The sequence below is a fragment of the Rattus rattus genome, chromosome 6 (assembly GCF_011064425.1).
Source record: "Rattus rattus isolate New Zealand chromosome 6, Rrattus_CSIRO_v1, whole genome shotgun sequence".
Taxonomy (NCBI): domain Eukaryota; kingdom Metazoa; phylum Chordata; class Mammalia; order Rodentia; family Muridae; genus Rattus; species Rattus rattus.
The window spans coordinates 109,324,194-109,346,496 of record NC_046159.1 but is presented as its reverse complement, the minus strand read 5'-3'; the positions used below and the strand labels follow the sequence as shown (position 1 = coordinate 109,346,496).

At 45.3% G+C, this 22,303-nt stretch overlaps 1 protein-coding gene across 2 annotated transcripts in view; it reads right to left on the bottom strand.

Moving 5' to 3' along the window:
- Positions 1–1,866: 1,866 nt before the first annotated feature.
- Positions 1,867–22,303, bottom strand: part of Ube2h (ubiquitin conjugating enzyme E2 H) — a 93,150-nt gene continuing 72,713 nt past the window's right edge. For both annotated transcript variants that reach the window (XM_032906813.1, XM_032906814.1), the window contains 2 exons: positions 10,757–10,885; positions 1,867–5,635 (listed from right to left, as the gene is read on the bottom strand). In XM_032906813.1, coding sequence (XP_032762704.1) covers positions 5,511–5,635; positions 10,757–10,885 — 254 coding nt within the window. In that variant the 3' untranslated portion in view covers positions 1,867–5,510. The remainder of the gene's footprint in view (positions 5,636–10,756; positions 10,886–22,303) is intronic.

The following is a 22,303-nucleotide window of genomic DNA, read 5'->3' as shown; positions in this document are numbered from 1 at the left end:
CGAGACAGAGGGCTGGTCTACTCACTGGAGTGCTCACAATGGAATCCTAAGAGGGTAGAGCTTTCTGCATACAGGGCTCTCCAGAATGGTGGCTCTCAACCTTCCTAATGCTGCGACCCTTTAATACAGTTCCTCGTTTTGTAGTGATCTCGTCATAAAATTATTTTGCTATTTCATAACTGTAATTGTGTTATGAATCATAAATATCTGTGTTTTCCAACCTTTGTGAAAAGGTCATTTGATCCCCAAAGGCATTGGCACCACAGGTTGAGTGAGAACCATTGCTTTAGAGGAAGGCGTTTATGGAAGGGTAAATGTTTCTCTGATGCTTCCAGCACAGAACTCTTTTGAAATCTGCAGAAGGGTTTCTTGGGTTTTGTTTTGTTGAGGATCTGGGCCTGGAACTCTTTATATACAGCAGGCTGACTTTGTGATGAGATCCACCTGCTTCTGCCTACTGAGTCAGAGGATTAAGGGTATATACACCTCCTAGCACTATCCTGATTTATGACAATAGGGGATACTCAAAATGCAAATGTCACCTCTTATGACCTCAAAAATTCATGTATAAAAAATATATACATATATGTATACGTGTGTGTTTGTATATCCATCACAATAGACAAGCAAACAGCCCTGAACTAGAGGGAAGATTCCTTTGAGGTAACTTTAAATATTCAAATTTGGAGACCAGCTTTGTGGAGGTCTGCCTCAGTCACGATAAACTCTCTTGGGGTCTGTCCGGTGGGTCTAGTAGTAGGGGGTATCTTAAACCTTTTCTTCCTTCTCTGGTGAGTAGGGTACCCCAAGATCCAGTGTTTCAGCAACTCAACCCCAGGGGATCTGTTGGCCTTCAGACCAAGAGTTGAGTGCAACCTCTGGGACCCCAGCTCTCTAAAATCACAAACTTTAGAAACGCCCTCTTGAGAAAGCAGCTATGCTTCAGGAAAGCAGGACAAGGTATTGACCCAGAGGGGCGCTGAGGGTGAGAGGTCACTGGTGGGAAGAGCTGTGGCCTCCTCCTAAGGCCTGTGACCTGTATTTCCTCATTCAATCAAGAATGGGTTCTATGAACTCCCAAAGCCTCCTGGGTCTGAAAACGCAAAACCTGTATTAGGACCTTAGTGTTCCAAGTGTGTGTGTGTGTGGGTGTCTCACAGGAGCCTTTGATCATAGTGCTGTGGTATCCAGGTCTGCATGGAGTCGAGTCGAGTGCCAGAAGCCACTAGTCCAGACTTCACTGTTTGGCCAAGGGCCTGGAGGGTGCAGGGGCTGGAACTGAAGTAGCCCAGCCCTACAGATTGGACTCAAGAGCTCTGGTTTCTAGTCCTTTGGGTAAAGGGCTAGTGAGGAGCACCTCACTGCCCTACCTCATTCAAGGACAGTCGGTGTCTGGTCCCAGCCCCACTTCCCCGGGCCAAATCTCTCTCCACAGGCAGACTTGAGGATAGGCTCCCAGAGACAGCATGGTTAACAATAAAACGTTGGACGAGTCCAGGAAACCCTTGTCTCCGGTCTTCTGATAGCTCAGAAGACTGGATGGCATTGCCACCTGCTGGCTGGCTTAGTGCATGTGAGCTATAATGGAATAGAAAGGCTGGGGTAAGGCAGTGTTTGCTTCCTCAGGAAGGGCAAAGTCAGCATTGGACACACAGTCCAGACATTGACCATTGAGTTCAGACTAAGTTCACATCCTCACACAGGATGAGACCCCTCTCGGCTTTGCAGGGATGGCCGTGATGCTCACGGCTCAGCCACTCTTCTGTCCCTTTTGGTTACTGCTGCCTGATGGTGACATTATCCTCCGGATTTATCCTTTGTGATGTTGGATGTATGTGGGCAGCTCTGAGTGACCAAGTTCAGCCATTTGCCAAGGTATATACACATTTTATTTAAAAAAGTTTACAGTTTTCATTATACACAACTATTAAGGAGGTTATAGTCAGAGGAGGCATTTGTCCAGGTGACAGACATGCCCACTAGATCATCACAATGCAAGGAAGGCGGAAGGGAGGAGATAGGGCCAGGGGGGGAAAGCAGTAAAAAGCTTAGATTTCAATTAAGGGCTGGTAAGTCCCTTTTCTCTTCAAGTATCACACATGTGTACCAAATACAATCAGTAATTAAAGGCCATTTCTTCCCACACCCACAGCCGAGTAATTGCTAAACCAAGAGCCCTGGCCACTCCTCAGGTGAGCAGAATGCTGCACACCATGGCTCCCCAAGGGCCATCACACCATCCAATTCCTAAAGAGCTGGCCAAGGTGTTCAGTGGCCAGAGGAAGATGAACATGAATTCAGAAGTCCAAAGAATGCAGTTCTTTGTGCCCAATCAGAAATGAGTTGGTTTCACTCAGCAAGGCTATGACCCAGTTAGAAGTTGACAAAACAAACTAACTTTTGCAAATGGCTTCACTTTTCTGAGTCACTAAAACATAGAAGGGTCACATGCCATTTAAAATCCAATGCCAGTACTCAGAAACCAGACCCAGCGAGACTAGAAGCTGGCAGAGGATCTGTCATGATTCTTAGCCACCCCAAAAGGGGGCCTAGAAAATGCAAGTATCAGGTCAAGGCCAACTAGAACTTCGGGGAGTCCTTTCCAGGGCGCAGTTCCTCTGAGAAGGGGTAACTCCTCAGGAGCCTAGATCAGCCGGTTGGCAATTAGAACAGCGTTTGAAATGGACCAAAAAACAGTGGTGCTGGAGAGAGAGATGCTGTGTCTTCTGGTAACTTTATCAATATGCTGGTTGACGCTCTCAGCACTCGTGAGAGGGTGGAGACTGCTGACAAAAAGAATTTCAAATGCCAGGGTCTAGGTTGGCAACCACGGAACATAGCCCACTGGCCCCGGTGCTGGGCTTCCCTGGGCACAGGAACGTGGCAGGTTTGGGCTGCCAAGCTGCAGCCACTCTGCTTGTCGGTGTTTGGCAAGAGCTCAAGTCATCAACAAGGGCAAAGGATGGCTTTCACTAGTAAAGCACAAGACAGGACCTCAAAAAATGGTAGATAAAGGGTGGGCAGGAGCGAGCAGCCTGGCTTGCTGCTGCCCCTCCAAAGGGGCTTGGTGTTACAGCAGCCCTGCTGCAGATCCCACCAGCTTACTGCGGGGACCCAGAGTCCTCTCAGTCACAGTCAGCCTTTCCTTCTGGTCCTTTGCAATTATGGGTATGGTCATCTAGTAACTAGGAGCAGGGAAGGGCCAGGAAACTTACATACTTTCTAACAGAGTCAAGGTCCAGAGAGCTGCACCATGCACAGAACCAGAACTGGTGCACAAAGTCCAGGGTGGAGTGACTTGGGGGCAGGCATGGGAACTGCAGTGCAGAACCAGTGACACCTTCATCATACGTCTGGATGGACACTCTGCACTGTCAGCCCTGCACGGGAAGGAATGATGTCTCTTCATTGAGCGAAGTGGCCCCCGGTAAGGGTCAAGAGCTGTAGCTGCTCACACCTGTTTCCCAAAGTTGGCTCTGTTTCATTTTTTTCCCCAACAATATCAAAAGCAATTATCTGGATTTTTTTTTTGAGGGGGAGGTAATCAGAGCACTACTTTTATATAGTATTGAAAAAAACCACATTTTTAATTGTTTGAACTCACGACCATCACCCAGCAGTTCAAGCCTGCCCAAGGTAGCACCCACAGGAAGGCTGTAGCATGAGCAAAGGGCTAATCTGCAGGGCAGCAAGCTGCAAGTGTGAGCAGAAACCCCTAACCACAACAGAGACAGCGTGCCAGGCAAACGGTCACATGGCACACAGCTAAAGCCACCTTTCAACAAGCCAGGGTGCCAGGGACAGTGCAGTGAACCAACCCCAGCACTAGAGAACTGCATTTCCCCCAAAGAAACCTTTTGCTTCATGCCCGTAATTAACGTAAAATAAGTAAATTATTTGTCTTTTTATTTAGGAAAATAATCATGCTAAAAGTTGTACTTTTATAGATTTTCAAAGGAAAGACTGATTGTGCTTTTTGAATTAAAAAAGAAAAAAGATAGGTGTTCTCCAACCTCATTGACTTAACCCTTGTGGAATATAGCACTTCTAAACTAAAAACACACATCAAGAGAAAGGTTAGTCCAGTGGGACATTCAAAATGTCTTCAGAAGGTCTTACATTGGCTACGTCTACTGCTCTGGTTTCGGCAAAAACAATACAGAGCAGAGCTGCTCTCTAAACGGTCTCCAAATTCCCTCCAGAGTCAGGTCTCAAACTGCCGGGCACACTGGATGGCAGTGCCAGCCAGGCACTTCCAGCTGTCTGTCTGTCTGTCTGTTACTGCAGAGGGAGAAAGTGGTGTCCCCTCAACCTGCCTCCATGACAATTTACAAAAGTGGTTCTTCCCACTTCGAGCCACTTTGGTACAAAAACTTCAGTTTGTTTCAACTGTTACCCATTTCAAATTTAGGATGTTTTGGGTCTCGGATACCCACACTACCCACACTCCCACAGCAGTTGGCAGCTTCTGGGAGGAAAACTAAGCTGGAGTCCAAGGGGTGTGCAGGGCTCAAGCAACAAGGCCAGTCTTCCTCCATTTGATGGTCCACTGAGCGCTTTGTCCAGGGAGGAGACTGTCTCTTGGTAGTGAAAATTAAACCTGTAACTTGTCTAAGTAAAAATCACACAAAGTTAAAAAAAAAAAAAAAAGAAAGAAAAACAAAACACCAAACAGAACTGCTTCCAGTGTCACAGCTCAGTCCAGGGCAATGGTCTCCGACAGGCCCGGCCGGCCGGCGCTGGATCAGATGTCACTCGGCGTCTTCCAGTCCTGTTCTCTCAAAATGCTCTGCTGGATGACAAACTGGACACCCCCAAAAGGAAATGGGTTCAGAAAATGCTTCCCAAATGTTCTCCAAGGCAAAAAACCAATGTGGCTGCAGGTCTGGCAGCAGGGAGGGCGGGAATCTACCTAGAAAAACACACTTAAATCTGAGCCAAAAAACCCCCAAAGCCCTAAGTCTCACTTCTCATCAACTCTGTCTCACGCTGCTCCTCACAAAGGGCCACTTAGGACTATGGAGTGGCTGACACAGACAGAGCAGCTTCACAGGCTCTCAAAGCACGCGTCTCAACCCTTTCCTTTCCACTCTGGAAAAGCACGGTTCTATCTTCATCCAAGAGCTGGTAGATTTGGTTTGTTTCTTTGGAACCATCAATAAAAAGAAGCAAACTTGTCATTAACTCATGTTTACCTCAGAGCGGCAATCTCTTGACAGTAGTTCAGTAGCGCACAGGCTGACTTGGCCAAATGGACTTATGCATGCATGCATTCGGACCGCATATTGCTACCAAAATGGAATGTGGGAATATGCTATGCACCTCAGGTTGAGAAATGACCAAGAAATCAAGATCTAAAGGGTGATATATAATATATATATATCAATGCTATTATTCATAAAAACCTTGTTTAGTAATAAAAAAAATTGCTTTGTTTAAATATGAATATTAGAGTCTGCTTCTCATGGTTAGGATATAATAGTCTTTCTGAAAAGCAGATGCCTTTTCTACTACAACTCCATGTCCTGGGCCTCATCTTCTGAGAAGTCGGACATAGAACTCTCCGATGAGCTGTCGCCAGTGCCCTCCTCCTGCTCCTTCAGGGCCTCCTCCGTTGCATACTTCTGGATGTACTCTGCATAGGGGGAGGATGGGGGAAGGAAACACAGGGTGTGAGTTCAGTGACCCCTTGGTACAAACTCACCCGGTGTCATGGTAACGAAAAGCCAAGGGGTTCCAAAGAGGAAGTGACTTGTCTGGGCTGAAGTGGGCAGTCCACACTTTTTACTTTCCACGTTAATAAAGTGGTTTATCTCCTAGACAAGAGTGGTCTAGTGATGACTCCTCGGTGACTCCCCACCCCTGATCTGCACCTATGCAATCACACTCGATCCTGACCGCTGGGTTTTGGAAGCAGACAGTAATCATGGTCTGGCTCTGCCCATCAGGGACAGGCTGCTGTGTGGAGGTGCAGGGTCTTGAGGGTTCTTCCGTGTACTCACTATTCTCCTCAAGATTATGCTTAAGAGCCTAGGCCAAAGTGCCGGCTGAAAACAAATGTAAGAAATGCTGAATAAACAACACATTTGTTCCTAAAAGGACGCTGTTTAAGTAAACTGCCCACACACTGTGGAAGGGCAATGGTGGGACTCCAATCAGCACAACTGGACATAGGGCCTCTCGTGTCCTCATGCCAATGGTGCTGTTAAAGCTGCTGTAAAGAGGGCTTGGGGATTTAGCTCAGTGGTAGAGTGCTTGCCTAGCAAAAAGCGCAAGGCCCTAGGTTGGTCCCCAGCTCCGGAAAAAAAAAAAAAAAAAAAAAGCTGCTGTAAAGAGGCAGGCAAAAGATCACACAGGCCCGTTGATGCTGAAAAGACAGCAGGGGATCCAGGTAGGAACGTTTCCCTATTCCCTTCAGTTTTGTTTTGTGAGATGGTTGTGTCTTCTTGGCTGGCTTGGAACTTGCTGTGTACCAGACTAAATTAAAACTTGCCATAGGGCTGGAGAGATGGCTCAGCGGTTAAGAGCACCAACTGCTCTTCCAGAGGTCCTGAGTTCAATTCCCAGCAACCACATGGTGGCTCACAACCATCTGTAAAGAGATCCGATGCCCTCTTCTGGTGTATCTGAAGACAGCTACAGTGTACTTATATATGATAAATGAATAAATCTTTAAAAAAAACAAAAACAAAAAACTTGCCATGAGGGAGGCTGGAGAGATGGCTCAGTGGTTAAGAGCACTGGATGCTCTTCCAGAGGTCCTGAGTTCAAATCCCAGCAACCACATGGTGGCTCACAACCATCTGTAATGGGATCTGATGCCCTCTTCTGGTGTGTCTGAAGACAGTGACAGTGTACTCAATACATGAAATAAATACATCTTTAAAAAAAAAAAAGATTCATAAAAATAGCCAAATTATTGTTCTGAAGTAGCAATGACATGATGTGATGGTGGGGTCACCACAACATGAGGAACTGTATTAAAGGGTCTCAGCATTAGGAAGGCTGGGAGCACCTGCTCTACAGGCTAGTTTTCCTACTAACAGGGAGTGAATACACTTCAGTAGCTCAAACTCATCCATCTAGACGGTCACAGAAGGAACCCACTAAGGGAAAGAGGTAGATTACCTCAGTCCTGAAGGTCCTTGGCAGGCTGATGCCACTCAACAGAGATGCTGTGTGTGCATACCTGCATCTGCATGGCGGCCAGAGGCTGATGGCAGGCACCTTTTTGTTCCTCCCTTTCGTTTTTCTTTCTTTTTTTTTTCCGGAGCTGGGGACCGAACTCAGGGCCTTGCGCTTGTGTTCCTCCCTTTCTAGCAAGCTCCAAGGATACCTGTTTTTCTGCTCATGCTAATGAGGCAAGCACTTCACTGGCAGAGCAATCTCTTCAGTCCCACTAGCAAAGCTTGTTTTGGTTTGGTTGGTTTATTGAGACAAGGTGTAGTGAAAATTCTGGAATTTTGGTTTCTTTAAAAACAGAACTATAATAGTAATAATGATAATAGTAGCATGCATGCATACATGTATAGTCTTCTGTTTTAACCCCAGGTGTGGGGACGTGGGGCTGCTTCAAACTTGACTGCAGCAGCTGTAATTTGCCCTGTGCTCTAACAGAGGCCTGACTTTCCCAGTTTCTACAATTGTGTGACGTTGGGATTCTGGGAACTTTTGGAGAGCATATAAATGTTAGAGCCCCAGTTGAAGGTTGCTTGTAGTTTGTAGTAGTTGTGGTCAAAGAAACAGAAAGAAAATAAATTCAGGGATCTCTCTCTCTCCTATCCTGCTTTCTCTCCTATCCAGTGTGAGGGGTAAAATTGGGGGGATAAAGGGTGGGAAAAAGAAGAACCCACAAAGTATCAAAGAACAGCCACAACAGAGTCTCTCTGCCTGCCTCTACCTCCTGAGTGCCGGCTCGCTTACTAGCGAAGGTTTTGCATGGGAGTTACCTATCTTTAGACAAGACCAAGGGTCCCCATGTCACCTACAGGCTGGCTGTACTCAACCGTGTTTTTACACCTGCATTTTAAAATATTTATTTTTATATTATTGATGTGGATATGGGTGTGTCTGTCTATGGGGAGAGGGGGACACTACCCGAGGATACCAGAGACATTGGATCCTCTAAAGCTGAAATTCCAGGCAGTAGTGGTCTGTGGATATGGGTGCTGAGAACTGAACTCAATCATCTGTGTGGTGCGTTGAATTAGAATGTCCCCCGTAGGCTCATCCATTTGAATACTTGGCCCCCAGTTATTGAAACTGTTTGGGAAGGGTCAGAAGGTGTGGTCTATGGAAGAGTTATGTCACTGGTATGTGTACATCATTCGCTGTTGAGACATCATCTCTCTAGCAGCGCTGTGTGCCACGCCTGCAGGTAAACAGCATCAGGTAGACTAAATGCTAAGGCCTGGGGGAGAAGCAGGTCCGACTCTCTATGATGAAGTGTGCCAAGCTGTGATACCACTGTAAAGATGACCTGAGAAAAGGGTCAGGCCTAGACACACCCCGCTGAGCCAACATATCTAGAGGATTACTGAAAGCCATGGATAAGGTACTCAGGGGAGAGGGGGAGCCTGGGGGTAAAAGCGTATATTGGTCATAAGAGAATGGTCACTGTGATGGTTTGCATATGTTTGGCCCAGGAAGTGGCACTACTAGAAGGTGTGACCTTGTTGGAGGATGTGTGTCACTGTGGGTGTGCCTTAGAACCCTCCTCCTAGCTGCCTGGGGATGTTCAGGCTGTTCCTGGCTTCCCTCAGGTGAAGATGTAGAAACTCAGCTCCCTCTGCACCAGCCTGCCTGGATGTTGTGATGCTGCCATGCTCCCGCCTTGATGATAATGGACTGAACCTCTGAACCTGTAAGCCAGGCCCAATTAAATGTTGTCTTTACAAGAGTTGCCTTGGTCATGGGGTCTGTTCACAGCAGTGAGACCCTGACTAAGACAGTCACATTCAGGAAATGGGAATGAGAACCAGAGTAGAAGGAAACACCAGAGCTGTAGCGAGGCCCAGGGATGGGGCCTGAGAAGGATACACAGGTTCGGAGGAACTGAGGCTCCAGCTTTGGTAGAGAGGGGTATGGTTCCAGGGCAGGAAGCAAAAGTCCTAAAAGCAGCAGACAAGGGCTTTGGAAATGGGCGATCCCAGTAGTAAGGGAAGCAAACGTACAAGTTGGCGAGGGGTGAGTGTGAGGAATGAGGCACAGGGAAGATGGGGACTGGTGTGCAGAGGTACAGCAGAGAGCAGGGCAGAGCGCAGGCCTGACAGCCACGACATCTCACACCACCTACCAAGGATCGCAAACTGACCCAATGTGGACACCACAGAAAGTTAGGGGGTCCCCAGACAGAAGTAGCTATCTACCTTAAGATGAACACAGGTCTGGTTTCCTTGGCAACCAGGGCCAGAGCAAGCCTGTAGTACAGTCATGGCAGTACTATATTGCTAAGGCATAATGGGTGTTAGAACTATATAAATATTTTCTGTATTAAGATACCCATGGTTTACAGACACTGGTAAGTGAAGGCAATGTCAAAATTTTAGCATAGTTTCCTAACAAAATCTTATATGGTAGAAATTGCATTTTACTTAGAGTACATGGGCTTTTAGCTATGTACATTACTGTGCTATATTAAATTAGGTTATTAATTTGCAAAGTACTCGAGACCTATGAAAACGAACATTTCTACTTTAAACAAAAATATTCAACAATACTCCATAGAGACCTGGGGATAGGAGAAACAAACAGAAGAAAACTATTACTCGACACATGGTCCCAGGGTTCCTGTTTGACTTGAGCCCTGCACATCTAAACTGGAGACCTATGTGCTCAAGTTCTCCTTCACTGTTTTTGTTGGCCAATGGGTTTGGACCCATTTGAGGCTCTTGATGTGCTATATATCCTGTGCAGATGAGCACATCATTATCTAACAGGCAGGAACCCAGTGCTAGCCGTGTGTGCACAAGGGGCAGACGCCGCCACACTTGGCGTCTCTTCCTTTTGTGTTAAGCTTTATGCACCTACCAGTTTCACAGGCAAGCTCCCAGTGCAGACCCAGGTAAGGGCAAGCAGGGGTGGTGGCTGTAGCACAACCAGAAGGCACACTGAAGAGAAAGGAAGGTGAGCAGACACAACTCCAGCTTTCGGTGTCCTTTCACAGCCTTATGCAAGTGGTCGGTCCCAAGTGTGGGAACATAGGCTCTAAGCCCTAGAGGTAGTCAATGAGACCACTGCAGTCTCTTCTCAGACTAGAGAAAGCCTACAAGAAACGGAGTCACTTAAAGAGGCTTTAGGCTGGTGGTGGTGGTGTGCACCTTTAATCCCTTTAATCTGAGGAAGCAGAGGCAGGTGGATCTCGAGTTCCAGGACAGCATGGCCTAAAGAGTGAGTTTCAGGACAGCCAAGGCTACACAGAGCAGGTGAGCAAGATGGGAGAAGGGTGTTAGGAGAGCAGAGAGGTAGTTCTGAGGTTAAGAGTGCTTGCTGGGGGTTGGGGATTTAGCTCAGTAGTAGAGCGCTTGCCTAGCAAGCGCAAGGCCCTAGGTTCGGTCCTCAGCTCCAAAAAAAAAAAAAAAAAAAAAAAAAAAAAAAACAAAAAAAAAAAACCCCCCAAAAAAACTGCTCGCTGCTCTTCTAGGGGACCTGCTTGTAGTTTCCAGTGCCATTTGGCCTTCGTGGGCATTTTGTCTCAAAAAACAAAGCACAACAAAACAGACTCTAAATGGCCAGCTAAAAGCACAAGCCATCTTACCTTTAATTTTCTGCTTGTACTCTTCTGGTCGGTGGAGGTACATGGCTGCAGCATCACCATTGAGAGGATCTATGGGGTTAGGATAGGCCAGCAATTGGGGCAGGAAGGACTCAAATATATTGGTAAGATCTGAAAAAACAAACAAAAAAAACACTTCATGCATGGAAACATGCAATTTCACCTAATTAACTGGAATTCAGTAGTCGAGAATGCTCTAAAAATGTTTTTATTTACAAGTATGTGTTTTAGGCTGCATTAATGTATGTGCAATGCAGATGATTTCCCACAAAGGTATGTTCCACAATAACATCAACACCAATTATATTTGAAACTTAAACCTAAGCAGCCACATGAGCATATGCAGAGCATTCTCTTTTTTTTTTTTTTTTTAAAGATTTATTTTAAAGATTTATTTATTTATTATATTTAAGTACACTGTAGCTGTCTTCAGATACACCAGAAGAGGGCATCGGATCTCTTTACAGATGGTTGTGAGCCACCATGTGGTTGCTGGGAATTGAACTCATGACCTCTGGAAGAGCAGTCGGGTGCTCTTAACCGCTGAGCCATCTCTCCAGCCCCCGAGCATTCTCTTTAAAAGGCAATTTTCTCAACCTTTACCCTCCCACCCCTCTTTTTCTGCATTGTTGACAGTTCAAATCCAGGATCTTATGATAGGCTGGTATGACCACAGCCCCATTTTCCAGCTTTAAATCCACTCCATTCCCCAAACTAAGATACACACACTATTATTATACATTATGTACAATAATCTATTCCACCCCGAGCTACTGTAATTCCTCTGTACGACATCTTGTTCCTCTGTGCATGCAGGAGGACTGTGAGGGAGCATCTGCTGTGGGGTGTGCACTGGAGTCAGGCAACTCTGTGGAGCTGGTTCACTCTTCCACCTTTACATGGGTTCAGGGGACTGAACCCAGGAACCAAGTGTGCATGGCAAACAGCTTACCCACACTAAGCCATCTCGCCAATGTTGAGGGTTGGTGTGTTGCTATGTATTGTAGTGCTAAATACAGGCCCTAGTCCGCTTCTCCAAGTGGTGCTGTGTAACCTTGCCCACCAAGGTATCCCTGATTGGTCAGTAGAGATGCCTATAGCCTATAGCTGGGCAGAAGAGAGGTAGGCAGAGTTTCAGTTCTCTGAGGCAGAGGAGGGAGAGAGAAGGACAGACAAACAGATGCAAACATACAGAACACCATGAGGGTTGGCCAACTGGAGAAAGAGCGGCCCAGCCAGAACATGGCAAATTAAAATTCCAGGGTATTGATAGGGAAGTAGGCAAAATAGCATAGGTTGATGTCTGCCCAGCTCTAGTGCTTTAAGACTTATTATAAATATGAAGGTTTTGTGTCTTTTATTTGGGAACTGAATGATCCCAGGTAAGGTAGAAACCCCTATTAACTAGCTCAAAGTGAGCTAATTTCCTGCAAAAATATTTGTTTTATGTATGAGTGTTTTATGTCCGCACATGTCTGTGTGCCATGTGTGCAGGGTCCACAGCTTCTGGAAGCAGCATGATCCCACTGGAACGGGAGTCACATAGAGGTGCTGGGAACTGAACCTTGGTTCTCTGGAAAAGCAGCTGGTTTTTAACCACTGAGTTCACTCTCCAGCCCTATGAGTAATTCCTTAAAATAGCCAACTTTTACCATTTTCAAAACCCTCTACTACTGTGTACTGTTTATGATACAGTCTCCCATAGATGGGGCTGCCACAAACTTGACATGGACAGAGGATGCCTTTATCTTCCTGCCCGAGTCCCAGGATCACTGGCAATCCCAGCATTCATGAGGCTGAAAGCTGACCTGGGCTACCTAGTGAATTCTAGGCCAGCCTGGGCCACTTAGGGAAATCTTATTTTGGAAGGGGAGAAAAAAATTGAAATTTTTTATAGGACTTGTTTGATATGTAATATTCTGTTCACCTAGCACCTTGGCAATATCTCATTAAGCTGGCTTTGAACTCATGATCTCCGAAATGCTGGGATTGTAAGAATAGCTTGGTATTAACTTATATTGGATATATAGATAAAGTTCAACTTACACGATAAGGGCAGAAACCCACACCACCCAGTTATAAATAACCAAGACAGAGAAGCAACTTACTGCTAGTAGGGGAGTGATTTCCTCCTCAGTGCCTGTTTGTGACGTGAACCTCAGGCCTCTTCCTACCCTGTCATAACAACAATCTCATCTCCAGAGGGACACTGAAGTAACCACCTCTGCCTGCCCTTTATCTCGCTCTCTCACTGGATTTGGTCTATGTGTAGAACGACTGCCTATGTACTGCTACTGCTGGATACTTTGTCTAGCCTCACTACCTGTGCATCCCCGAGAATCCAGCAGTATACGGAAACATTGTGGCCATCGCAACAGGTGGAATGCTACTGACATCTACTGCATAGGAACCAGAGATGCTATTAAATGTTGTATAGGGCAGAAGAGATGGCTCAGAGATTTAGTACTGGCTGCTCTTCCAGATAATCCAGGGTCAGTTCCCAGCACCCACATGGCAGCTTACAACTGTCTGTTAACTTCAGTGCTAGAGAATCCAACACCCTCTACAACAAAGAATTATCAGGACCAAAATGATATTTGCTGCAAATTTGAGAAAACCTACATTAGACATAAAGATTAATCAAAACTTTCCATAGTAGATTGGAGGCTCAGTGGTTAAGAGCCCTGACTGCTCTTCCAGAGGTCCTGAGTTCAATTCCCGGCAACCACATGGTGGCTCACAACCATCTGTAAAGAGATCTGATGCCCTCTTCTGGTGTGTCTGAAGACAGCTACAGTGTACTTATACATAATAAATGAATAAATCTTTAAAAAAAAATGAAGATTGGAGTAGATCTTTAGATCTTATGCCAGCGAAGGTGTGTGTTCAGTACAGCTCTGTGGCTGGCTATGCTCCAGTAAAGCTTTACCTACTGTGCTGACAGAGAGATGCAGCACGGTGGTAGACTGCTGACCTAGCAAGCCCAAGGCCCTAAATTCATTCCAGCACTGGAAAGGAGGGAAACCTTTCAGACTGTAGGTTCTTCCTGCTCACTTCCTGGAATATTCTAGACTTGTGTGCCTCAACCAAACATTTTGCAGAGATAAAAATTTCCTAACTCTGAATTATCCAAAACAGCTGCCAGGAATCACGTCTGCTAAGCCCCTGAGATGTGGTGAGTGTGAATGAGGACATGAAGCCTTTCAGTTTATTAAAGCCTGATTTGAACACTGAAAAGTGGGTACTTCCATCCAGAATGTGAAGACACACCTCAGAGGTTTCCACGTAGGCTTTTAAAGGGCTATCTTCAGAATAGTTCCATGGGACAAAATTACAGTGAAGTCCCACACCAGAACCCCAGTGCTAACTGTTTTAAACAAGAGGACAAACAAAACAATTTCTCCAAGAATTTCATCACCATTTATAATTTTTAAAATCTAGAAGCAACATGTTCTTCAAACTAGTAGCAATTGTCTTCCCTCAGCCTATTTAGGCATTAGCACCATGACATGTCAAGGCTCAACTGGTAGTTCGCCTAGCATGCAGTAACCCCTGGGTTTGACCCCTAGCACCCAACACGCGATGCGAGCCTACCTCTTGGGTGGTCTATCTAGTAAAGCATGGAGGATGCTGGGACTTAGTGCTACTTTCATGTAATCTTGGCACGGGGGCAAGGATGCTGAAAAGTATGACAGCTGGACTATGCAATGAGACCTATTTCCTAGCCATAGCAGCAGCAGCAGCAGCAGCAGCAGCAGCAGCAGCAGCAGCAGCAGCAGCAGCAGCAGCAGCAGCAGCAGCGGCAGCAGCAACAACCCAAACCAAAGACCAAAAAAATATATTGTTATTTGCCTTCCCAATTTAATTCTGGAGGGAATAAATTAAGTACGACAATGGGTTAGCGCTGTGCATAGTGGTACACGCCTGTCATCTTAGCACTGAGAACACAGTGAGTTTCAGGAAGCCAAGGCTACACAGGAAGACTGTTTCAAAAGAGCAAAAACAAAATAGCAAAACGCCAGACAGACAATGGGTTAAAAATGCAAAACAGTAAATACATGAAGAGGAGGAAGGGCAGCTCAATGGTCAGGAGTTTGCGCTGTTCTTGCAGAGCACCTGAGTTCAACCAGGAGCACCATCATCACATTGCTCATAACTGCCTGTTATTCCAGCTCCAGGGGACGAAATGCCTCTTGAGGCATTGAACTTACTACTTACACACACACACACACACACACACACACTCTCTCTCTCTCTCTCTCTCTCTCTCTCTCTCTCTCTCTCTCTCTCTCTCCTCCTCCCTCCCTCCCCCTCCCTCCCTTTCTCTCACACCCACCCCCATACACACAACATTGTTTTTTGTTTTTGGAAAAAGCAGAGATGTGTAAACCATAATGCCAGCATAGGGATTAGTGACAGTTCTAATTAAGAGGTAAAACAGTAACAGCAGTGGCAGATTAACACATCCCAGGACTGCTGTGCAATCCAAACTGGTCTCAAACTCTTGATCCTTTGGCCTCATCCCCTCAAGCTGGAATTATAGGCATGGGCCATAAGGTCCAGTTCGGTCAGACACACTTTGAGCTTTGCTGAGAGCTTCACTTTGAACAGAAGTGGATACCATCAAGTCCATTCCACACAAAGAAATGGAGGCCCAGGGCTGGAGAGGTGGCTTGGTAGTTAAAACACTGACTGCTGTTCCCAGCAGTCACATAGTAGTTACCATCTGAAGCTCACGTAGTATATAGTGGTAGTGTTTTCCCACTGAAACCAAAGGAGCTGTCATTTCAGGGACTTCTACTTGCAAATTCTCTGTTTTTCATATTTAATGTGGAGAATACTACCACTGTACACTACAGTGAGCATCAGAGGTTAAGAACTATTACAGTGAGGGGTTGGGGATTTAGCTCAGGGGTAGAGCGCGTGCCTAGCAAGCGCAAGGCCCTGGGTTCGGTCCCCAGCTCCGGGGGAAAAAAAAAAAAAAAAAAAGAACAGAACTATTTACAGTGGACTGGCTGGTAAGGAGCATGCCTCTAAGCATTCAGACCTGGGGAGTCTGAATCCCCGGAATGCATGAAAAAGCCAGGAGCACACACTTGTCATCCCAGTGCTGGTGAGATAGCGGCAGAGGAAGGCAGGTCATCAGAGCGTGCCGGCCAACTAGCTTTGCCAATTTGGTGATATTCTACACCACCAAGAACCCACGTCTCACGCATTTGGCACAAGGTATCTGACAAACAGCACCCACAGTTGTTCTCTGACGTCCTGACAGCCGTCTACTCTCACGGGCCACCTGCTCACCCCCACTTTGTCCCACTGCCCGTCCTCTGGCTGTGCAGGCACCAAACAAGCTTACTGTGATTTCACAGTACTTTTAACTTAAGAATTACTTTTTTGAGTTGGGGATTTAGCTCAGTGGTAGAGCGCTTGCCTAGCAAGCGCAAGGCCCTGGGTTCGGTCCCCAGCTCTGGAAAAAAAAGAAAAGAAGAAAAAAAAAAGAGATGGATTTGTGGAAAGAATTACTTTTTTAAAAACACACATTTAATCCCAGCATTCAGAAGCAGAGCTTGAGACCAGCCTGGTCTACATATAGTTGAGTTCCAAATTAGCCAAGGCTACAAAGTGAGGAAGACTTTGTTCCACCCATCTCCCACAAAGAATTAGCTTTGTATGCACACTCTGGAAGCCCACTGTTTTGTAAAATTAAAGTAATAAATGTTTGCTGATAACTATAAAATCTTTGTGATAGTTCCTTCATATTTCTAGTTTATTTAGATTTGACACTGCCTACTGATGCAGAAGTGGGCTCACTAAGCACCCTTGCCCTGGACTCTGGCGGTTTGAATGAGACTGGTCCCCAGCGGCATGTCTATTTTAATGTCTGGTTCCCAGCTGGTGGACTGTTCAGGAGGTCTTAGGAGGCATGTCACTGGAGGAGGCCTGCCTCCCGCCCTCTCTGGTCCCCACCACCTGCAGATAAGGATGGGATGAGTTAGGTGGCTCTGAGTAAGCTCTCCACTGTTGCTCCAAGCTGTGCCTACTGCCATAACAGTGATGGACTCGCCCTCTGGAACTGTAAGCAAATCCCAATTAAATGCTTTCCTTTATAAGTTGCTTTGGCTATAAGAAATTAAAAAAAAAACCTCAGAAAGGAGTTTTTCTGTTTGTTTTGATTTCAAGACAGGGTTTCTTTGTCTGTATCACCCTGGCTGTCCTGGAATTTAGAAACCAGAGTTTGATTAAGCTGTAAGTGCCTTGACAAAAATGCCTCTGTTAGATTTCATCTCAGTCAAGCTGGACCTTAGACAGCATTCAGGACTCCAAATTCTAACCTTGACAACCAGGAAAAAACCTCCTTAAAACAAACATTGCTCTTCAAGATCGAGTCCCAGCTCTGGAGCATATGCTTGGCATGGACCATACGGAAGTGCAGCCCTCTCTGTTCTGTCCAGCACTGGCTGCCCTGGGCGGCCAGCAGCTACAGCCACTGTCCTCCTTTGTTCCCCAATTCAGTAAGGAGCAGGTTCAAAGAGGAGGAAGTAAAACATCTTCCTCCACTTAGAGAAAAAGATGAACCGAAGCCACAGGGTGTCAATTCCTGTGGTCTAGAAGCCATGATTCCTTCCATGACTTACACAGGGCTTTCCTGGGATTCTGGCCATTGTAATTCAAGCTTATGGCTAAGTAAACTGTAGTCATCTTAGGATCTTTTTTTTTTTAAGACTTATTTATTTCATGCATGTGAGTACACTGTCCCTGTCTTCAGACACAACCATTACAGATGGTTGACCACCATGTGGTTGCTGGGATTTGAACTTGGGATCTCTGGAAGAGCAGTAAGTGATCTTAACCGCTGAGCCATCTCTCATCTTAGGATTCTAATCACATTATTCAAATCCTTGACTACTAGGGAAAAACCAACCACTGACTTTTCAAACTCCCACCACCAATTCGCAAGCAAATCAGGAATTTTTACATTCTCAGAATAAAGCCAACCATGAGATTTTACTTCAGTGTTCAGTAAAGCTCAGGACTGTCTACTATATAAGGGAGCCAGTGTGGGGGTCGGGGAGGTTGCCCTAAGGACAGGAACAGAGCAGTGCATGATGGTGCAGTCAAAACTCCCAATACCTGAAGAGCCAGCCAGGGTTACTCTGAGATCTCATCTCAAAATAGGCAGACAGACGGACAAAAAGAAAATAGCTGGGTGGTGATGGTGGCCCAGGCCTAGAGGAACTACAGAGTTGAGTTTCACAGAGAAACCTTGTCTTGAAAAACCAAAAACAGAAAAAGAAAAAGGGAGATTGAAACAGAGACTCCCATATTTCCTTTGATTATTTTTATAATTTTAGGCTAATTAAGAGATGTTTACAATCTTTTAGCTCCTGAGAAACAATACAGATTTGGGAACTATTTATAAACATTTACAATTTTTTTCTCCTACTTACAGTACATGAACAGTGAAAAACTACAATGAGATTCTACCAAAAACAAGACAAAAAAACCTTAGTTACTTTTCCTTCCCCTCAGGCATCCCCCACCCCCACCCCACTGTGTAGACCTGGTTGTCCTGACATCAAGAATATGTCCAAAGCTCAGATATCAGCTGGCACATCATATGGTTGCAGCACATGGCTGCCTGACCCACGTGCTTTTGGATGGACCACAGTGGCCATCAGAGTGTGTGCAGTGGAGGCTCTTTACTTGTTGGCCAGGGGTTGAGAGCAACAGGTGACCCAGAGTGGCTATAACCTTTAAAGGCAGGACTCTAGTGACCCACTTCCTCCAGCTAGAGCCACCTCCTCAAGTTTCTACAGCTCCCAAAATAGCACTGCCCACTGGGGACCAACTGTTTAACACAGGAGCTGTTGGAGACATTTCATACTCAAACCTCAATGCCTATGGACCTCAACAACCAGAGAAGCCTACTGCAATAGGCTCACCCAGTTATGGGTGAGAAAAACTTGATAAGGGGGCTATTTAAAAGGTAGCAGACATCCTTGGAAATAAGATTTTAGTAAATCAGGAATATCCTAAGATAGGTAGACCATCTTTAAAATATTTGAGATTGGGGTTGAAGAGATACTCAGTGGTTAAGAGCACTGTGCTCTTCCAGAGGACTTGAGTTCAATTCCCAGCAACCACATGGTGGCTCACAACCAGGTTCTGATGCCCTCTTCTGGTGTGTCTGAGGACAGCGACAGTGCACTCACAAAATAAATTAATAAATCTTTTTTAAAAAGTTCTTTCCCATTAATTGCTTAATTGTAGTCCCATCCGAATGTACTTAAACTGAAGATGATCTGAAAAAAGCTATGCGCGTCCTGTATGTCTCAGACGAGCAGCTCTCAGACACTGCTCACCTCACTGGGATGGTTTTGGGAGGTCACTGTAGACCTGACACAACCTTGCTTATCTTACACTAGAATTTGTTACCAGGCTCCCTGAAATGAAGGCAGTTAATCTGTAATCAATCAGCTGGTAGGGTGTACTTACACTAAAGCTTGTTATTAAAATTTTGAACTACTAGGCAATGATAACAGTTGTTAATGTAAGAAAAACAAAAGCCAGATGTTTTTACTGGGGTGGGGGTGGCAGAAGCAGGTAGATCTCTGAGTTTGCAGTCAGTCTGCTCTACAAGGTAAGTTCCAGGACAGAGAAACACTATCTCTAATCCTCCACCCCCATCCCCGGAAAAAAAAATGACTTCATGCAATTATAAGCTAAGAATCCATAGGCTGTGATGGTACATGCCTTTAATCCCAGCACTGTGAGTTAAAGGCCTGGTCTACAGGTTGAGTTCCAGGATAGCTAATGCTACACAGAGAAACCCTGTCTTAACAAACACAAAAAAGAAATCCATTTATAAGGCAAATTTTTTAGCTATTATCATAAACACAGAGAAAAAAAACAAAGTAGGGCTAGTTGTCTTCATATTAAAGAACTAAAGCGAACCTGGTAATTATAGCACCAAGAAAGCAGGCCGTCTTTCTGAGTCCTATACTGGCTGGCTCATGCATGAGGCACAATTCACAAAGCCTGGGTTACTGCATGGTCTAATGCTGACCAGTGAACGCAACAGACCCAATCCACTAAACTCTGCTACCGAAGAACCACTTTTCCACTTTCCTGAAATAGCTACTCTCTGAGCCACATACAAATATGCCTTCTGAAGAGTTTCAAGTCCATAAAGAAGGCTGGTCAAGTCCCTTAAAAGCCAGCAAGACTGAAACTAAGCACATTTCTTCTCTATTGTATAACAGGCGCCATTCCCTTATGCTGAGAGGAACTTGTTCTTGGCCTCTACCTAGGAGACTCAGAATGATACTAGGCATGGAGTTACGTGTCTATCCATATACTGATGCAACCTGAGCTTTTGTGGCTGCCCTACCAGTTATAAAAACACACACACAAACCTCTCAGTGTAGCTACTACAATTCAAACCTCTACAAACAGCTGGGCATGGTGACACACAAGTGCCACCCAGCACCTGGGAGGCAGGAAGATTGCTGTATCAAGAGGTCAGCCTGGATTTCATAGCAAGGCCCTGTCTCAAAACCAGAAACAGAATCTTGGAACAGCACATACTCGAGTGACAAGCCATCATTCCCCCTCTTCTTCCTCATCCTCTTCATCTTCTTCATGCTCATTGTTGTGTTGCCTACATGGACTTTCATGTGAAGGTGTCAGATCTTGGAGTTACAGATAGATGGGAGTTGCCGTGTGGGTGTTGGGAACTGAACCTGTATCCTCAGGAAGAGCAGTGCTCTTAGCCGCTGAGCCATCTCTCCAGCGCTGCAACATCATTTTTTAAGGCAGTGTCTTGCTATGTAGATTAGACTCACCTGGAACTTGCACTCTGCGCTGGCTGCCCAACTGTTAGGATTACAAGTGTTGTCCATCAGCACAGCTCAGGAAAGGGTTTTGTCTTTCTCAGTGCAAGGGGTCAAATCCAGGAGGGCTCTACCACTCAGCTCATGGATCAACAAAGCATTATTTGGTACAATTACCTTTAGCTAAAAAATGAATTATTTGGAAAGTGTCATAGCCCGAAAGAGTTAACTATTTATAAATTTGTCCTAATTTCCCTCCAAATGCCTGATAAAATTGTCTTTGTTTCTCTTCCTGCTTCTAAGTCCCTGACACATTCTTCCTGTCATAGTTGACCTTATTTATCTATTAGTAATGTCCAGGTGATTCTTGGGGAAGCAATATCCAATATGTTGATTATTTTAGTCAGAATAAAAGCTTGTTTATTGGTTAGCAGTCATAAGGATAAGAACTGTAAATTGCCCAATTTTTTAAGAAAGTAATCTTTCACCTCACTTGTCCATAGTTTGATAGGTCAATACAATGAAGGTGCAGGGGTCAAACTCAAACAAGACTGCATTTGTCTCCGCTCTAAAATGTGGGCTGATACAGCAACTACAAAAACAAATAGTATTTAATAAAATGAAGTACTTCAGAGAAAAATTTAAAAACTAAGAAACAGAAAAGAAGAACTTAAAAAGTACACACGGGGAATGGATAGATGGTTCAGCGGTTAAGAGCACTGACTGCTCCAGAGGTCCTGAGTTCAAATCCCAGCAAACACACGGTAGCTCACAACCATTTGTAATGGAATCTGATGCCCTCTTCTGGTGTGTCTGAAGACAGTTACAGTGTACTCATATACATTAAATAAATAAATCTTAAAAAAAAAAAAAAAGGTGTGAACTACTGAGAGGCCAAATCTTTTTTTTTTCCCCCCCCGGAGATGGGGACTGAACCCAGGGCCTTGCGCTTGCTAGGCAAGCGCTCTACCACTGAGCTAAATCCCCAACCCCAGCCAAATATTTAAAAACAAAACAAACCCATGTATACTGGGGACAGGAGGCATAGCTCCATGGCTAAGAGTGGTCACTGCAGAAGCCCAGTGCCCAATATCTACTCTGGCTGGCTCACAATTTCCTGTAACTCCAGCTCCAGGGGATGTGATGTCCTCTCTTCTGGCTTCTTTGGATACATGTATGCATGTGTGCTTTTGTATATGAAGAAACACAATATACATAAACAAAAATTATCTTTAAAAATTTTTTGGACTGAAGAGATGGCTCAGTGGTTAAGAGCACTGACTGCTCTTTCAGAGGTCCTGAGTTCAAATCCTTGCAACCACATGGTGGCTCACAACCATCTGGAATGGGATCTGATGCCCTCTTCTGGTGTGTCTGAAGACAGCTACAGTGTATGTACATACAACAAGTAAATAAATCTTTAAAAAAAAAATTTTTTTTTAGATTGTTTTTCTCTGTGTAGCCCTGGGTGTCCTGGGACTTACTCTGTAGACTAGGCTGGTCTCAAACTCATATAGATTCATCTGCCTCTGCTAGAATTAAGCACTATTAATCATCATTCCTGCCAGGAGGTGGTGCACACCTTTAATCCCAGCCCTCAGGAGGCAGACACAGGCACATCTCTGAGTTTGAGGCACAGAACAAGTACCTGGACAGTCAGAGCTACATAGAGAAACCTGTCTTGAAAAGCCATCCC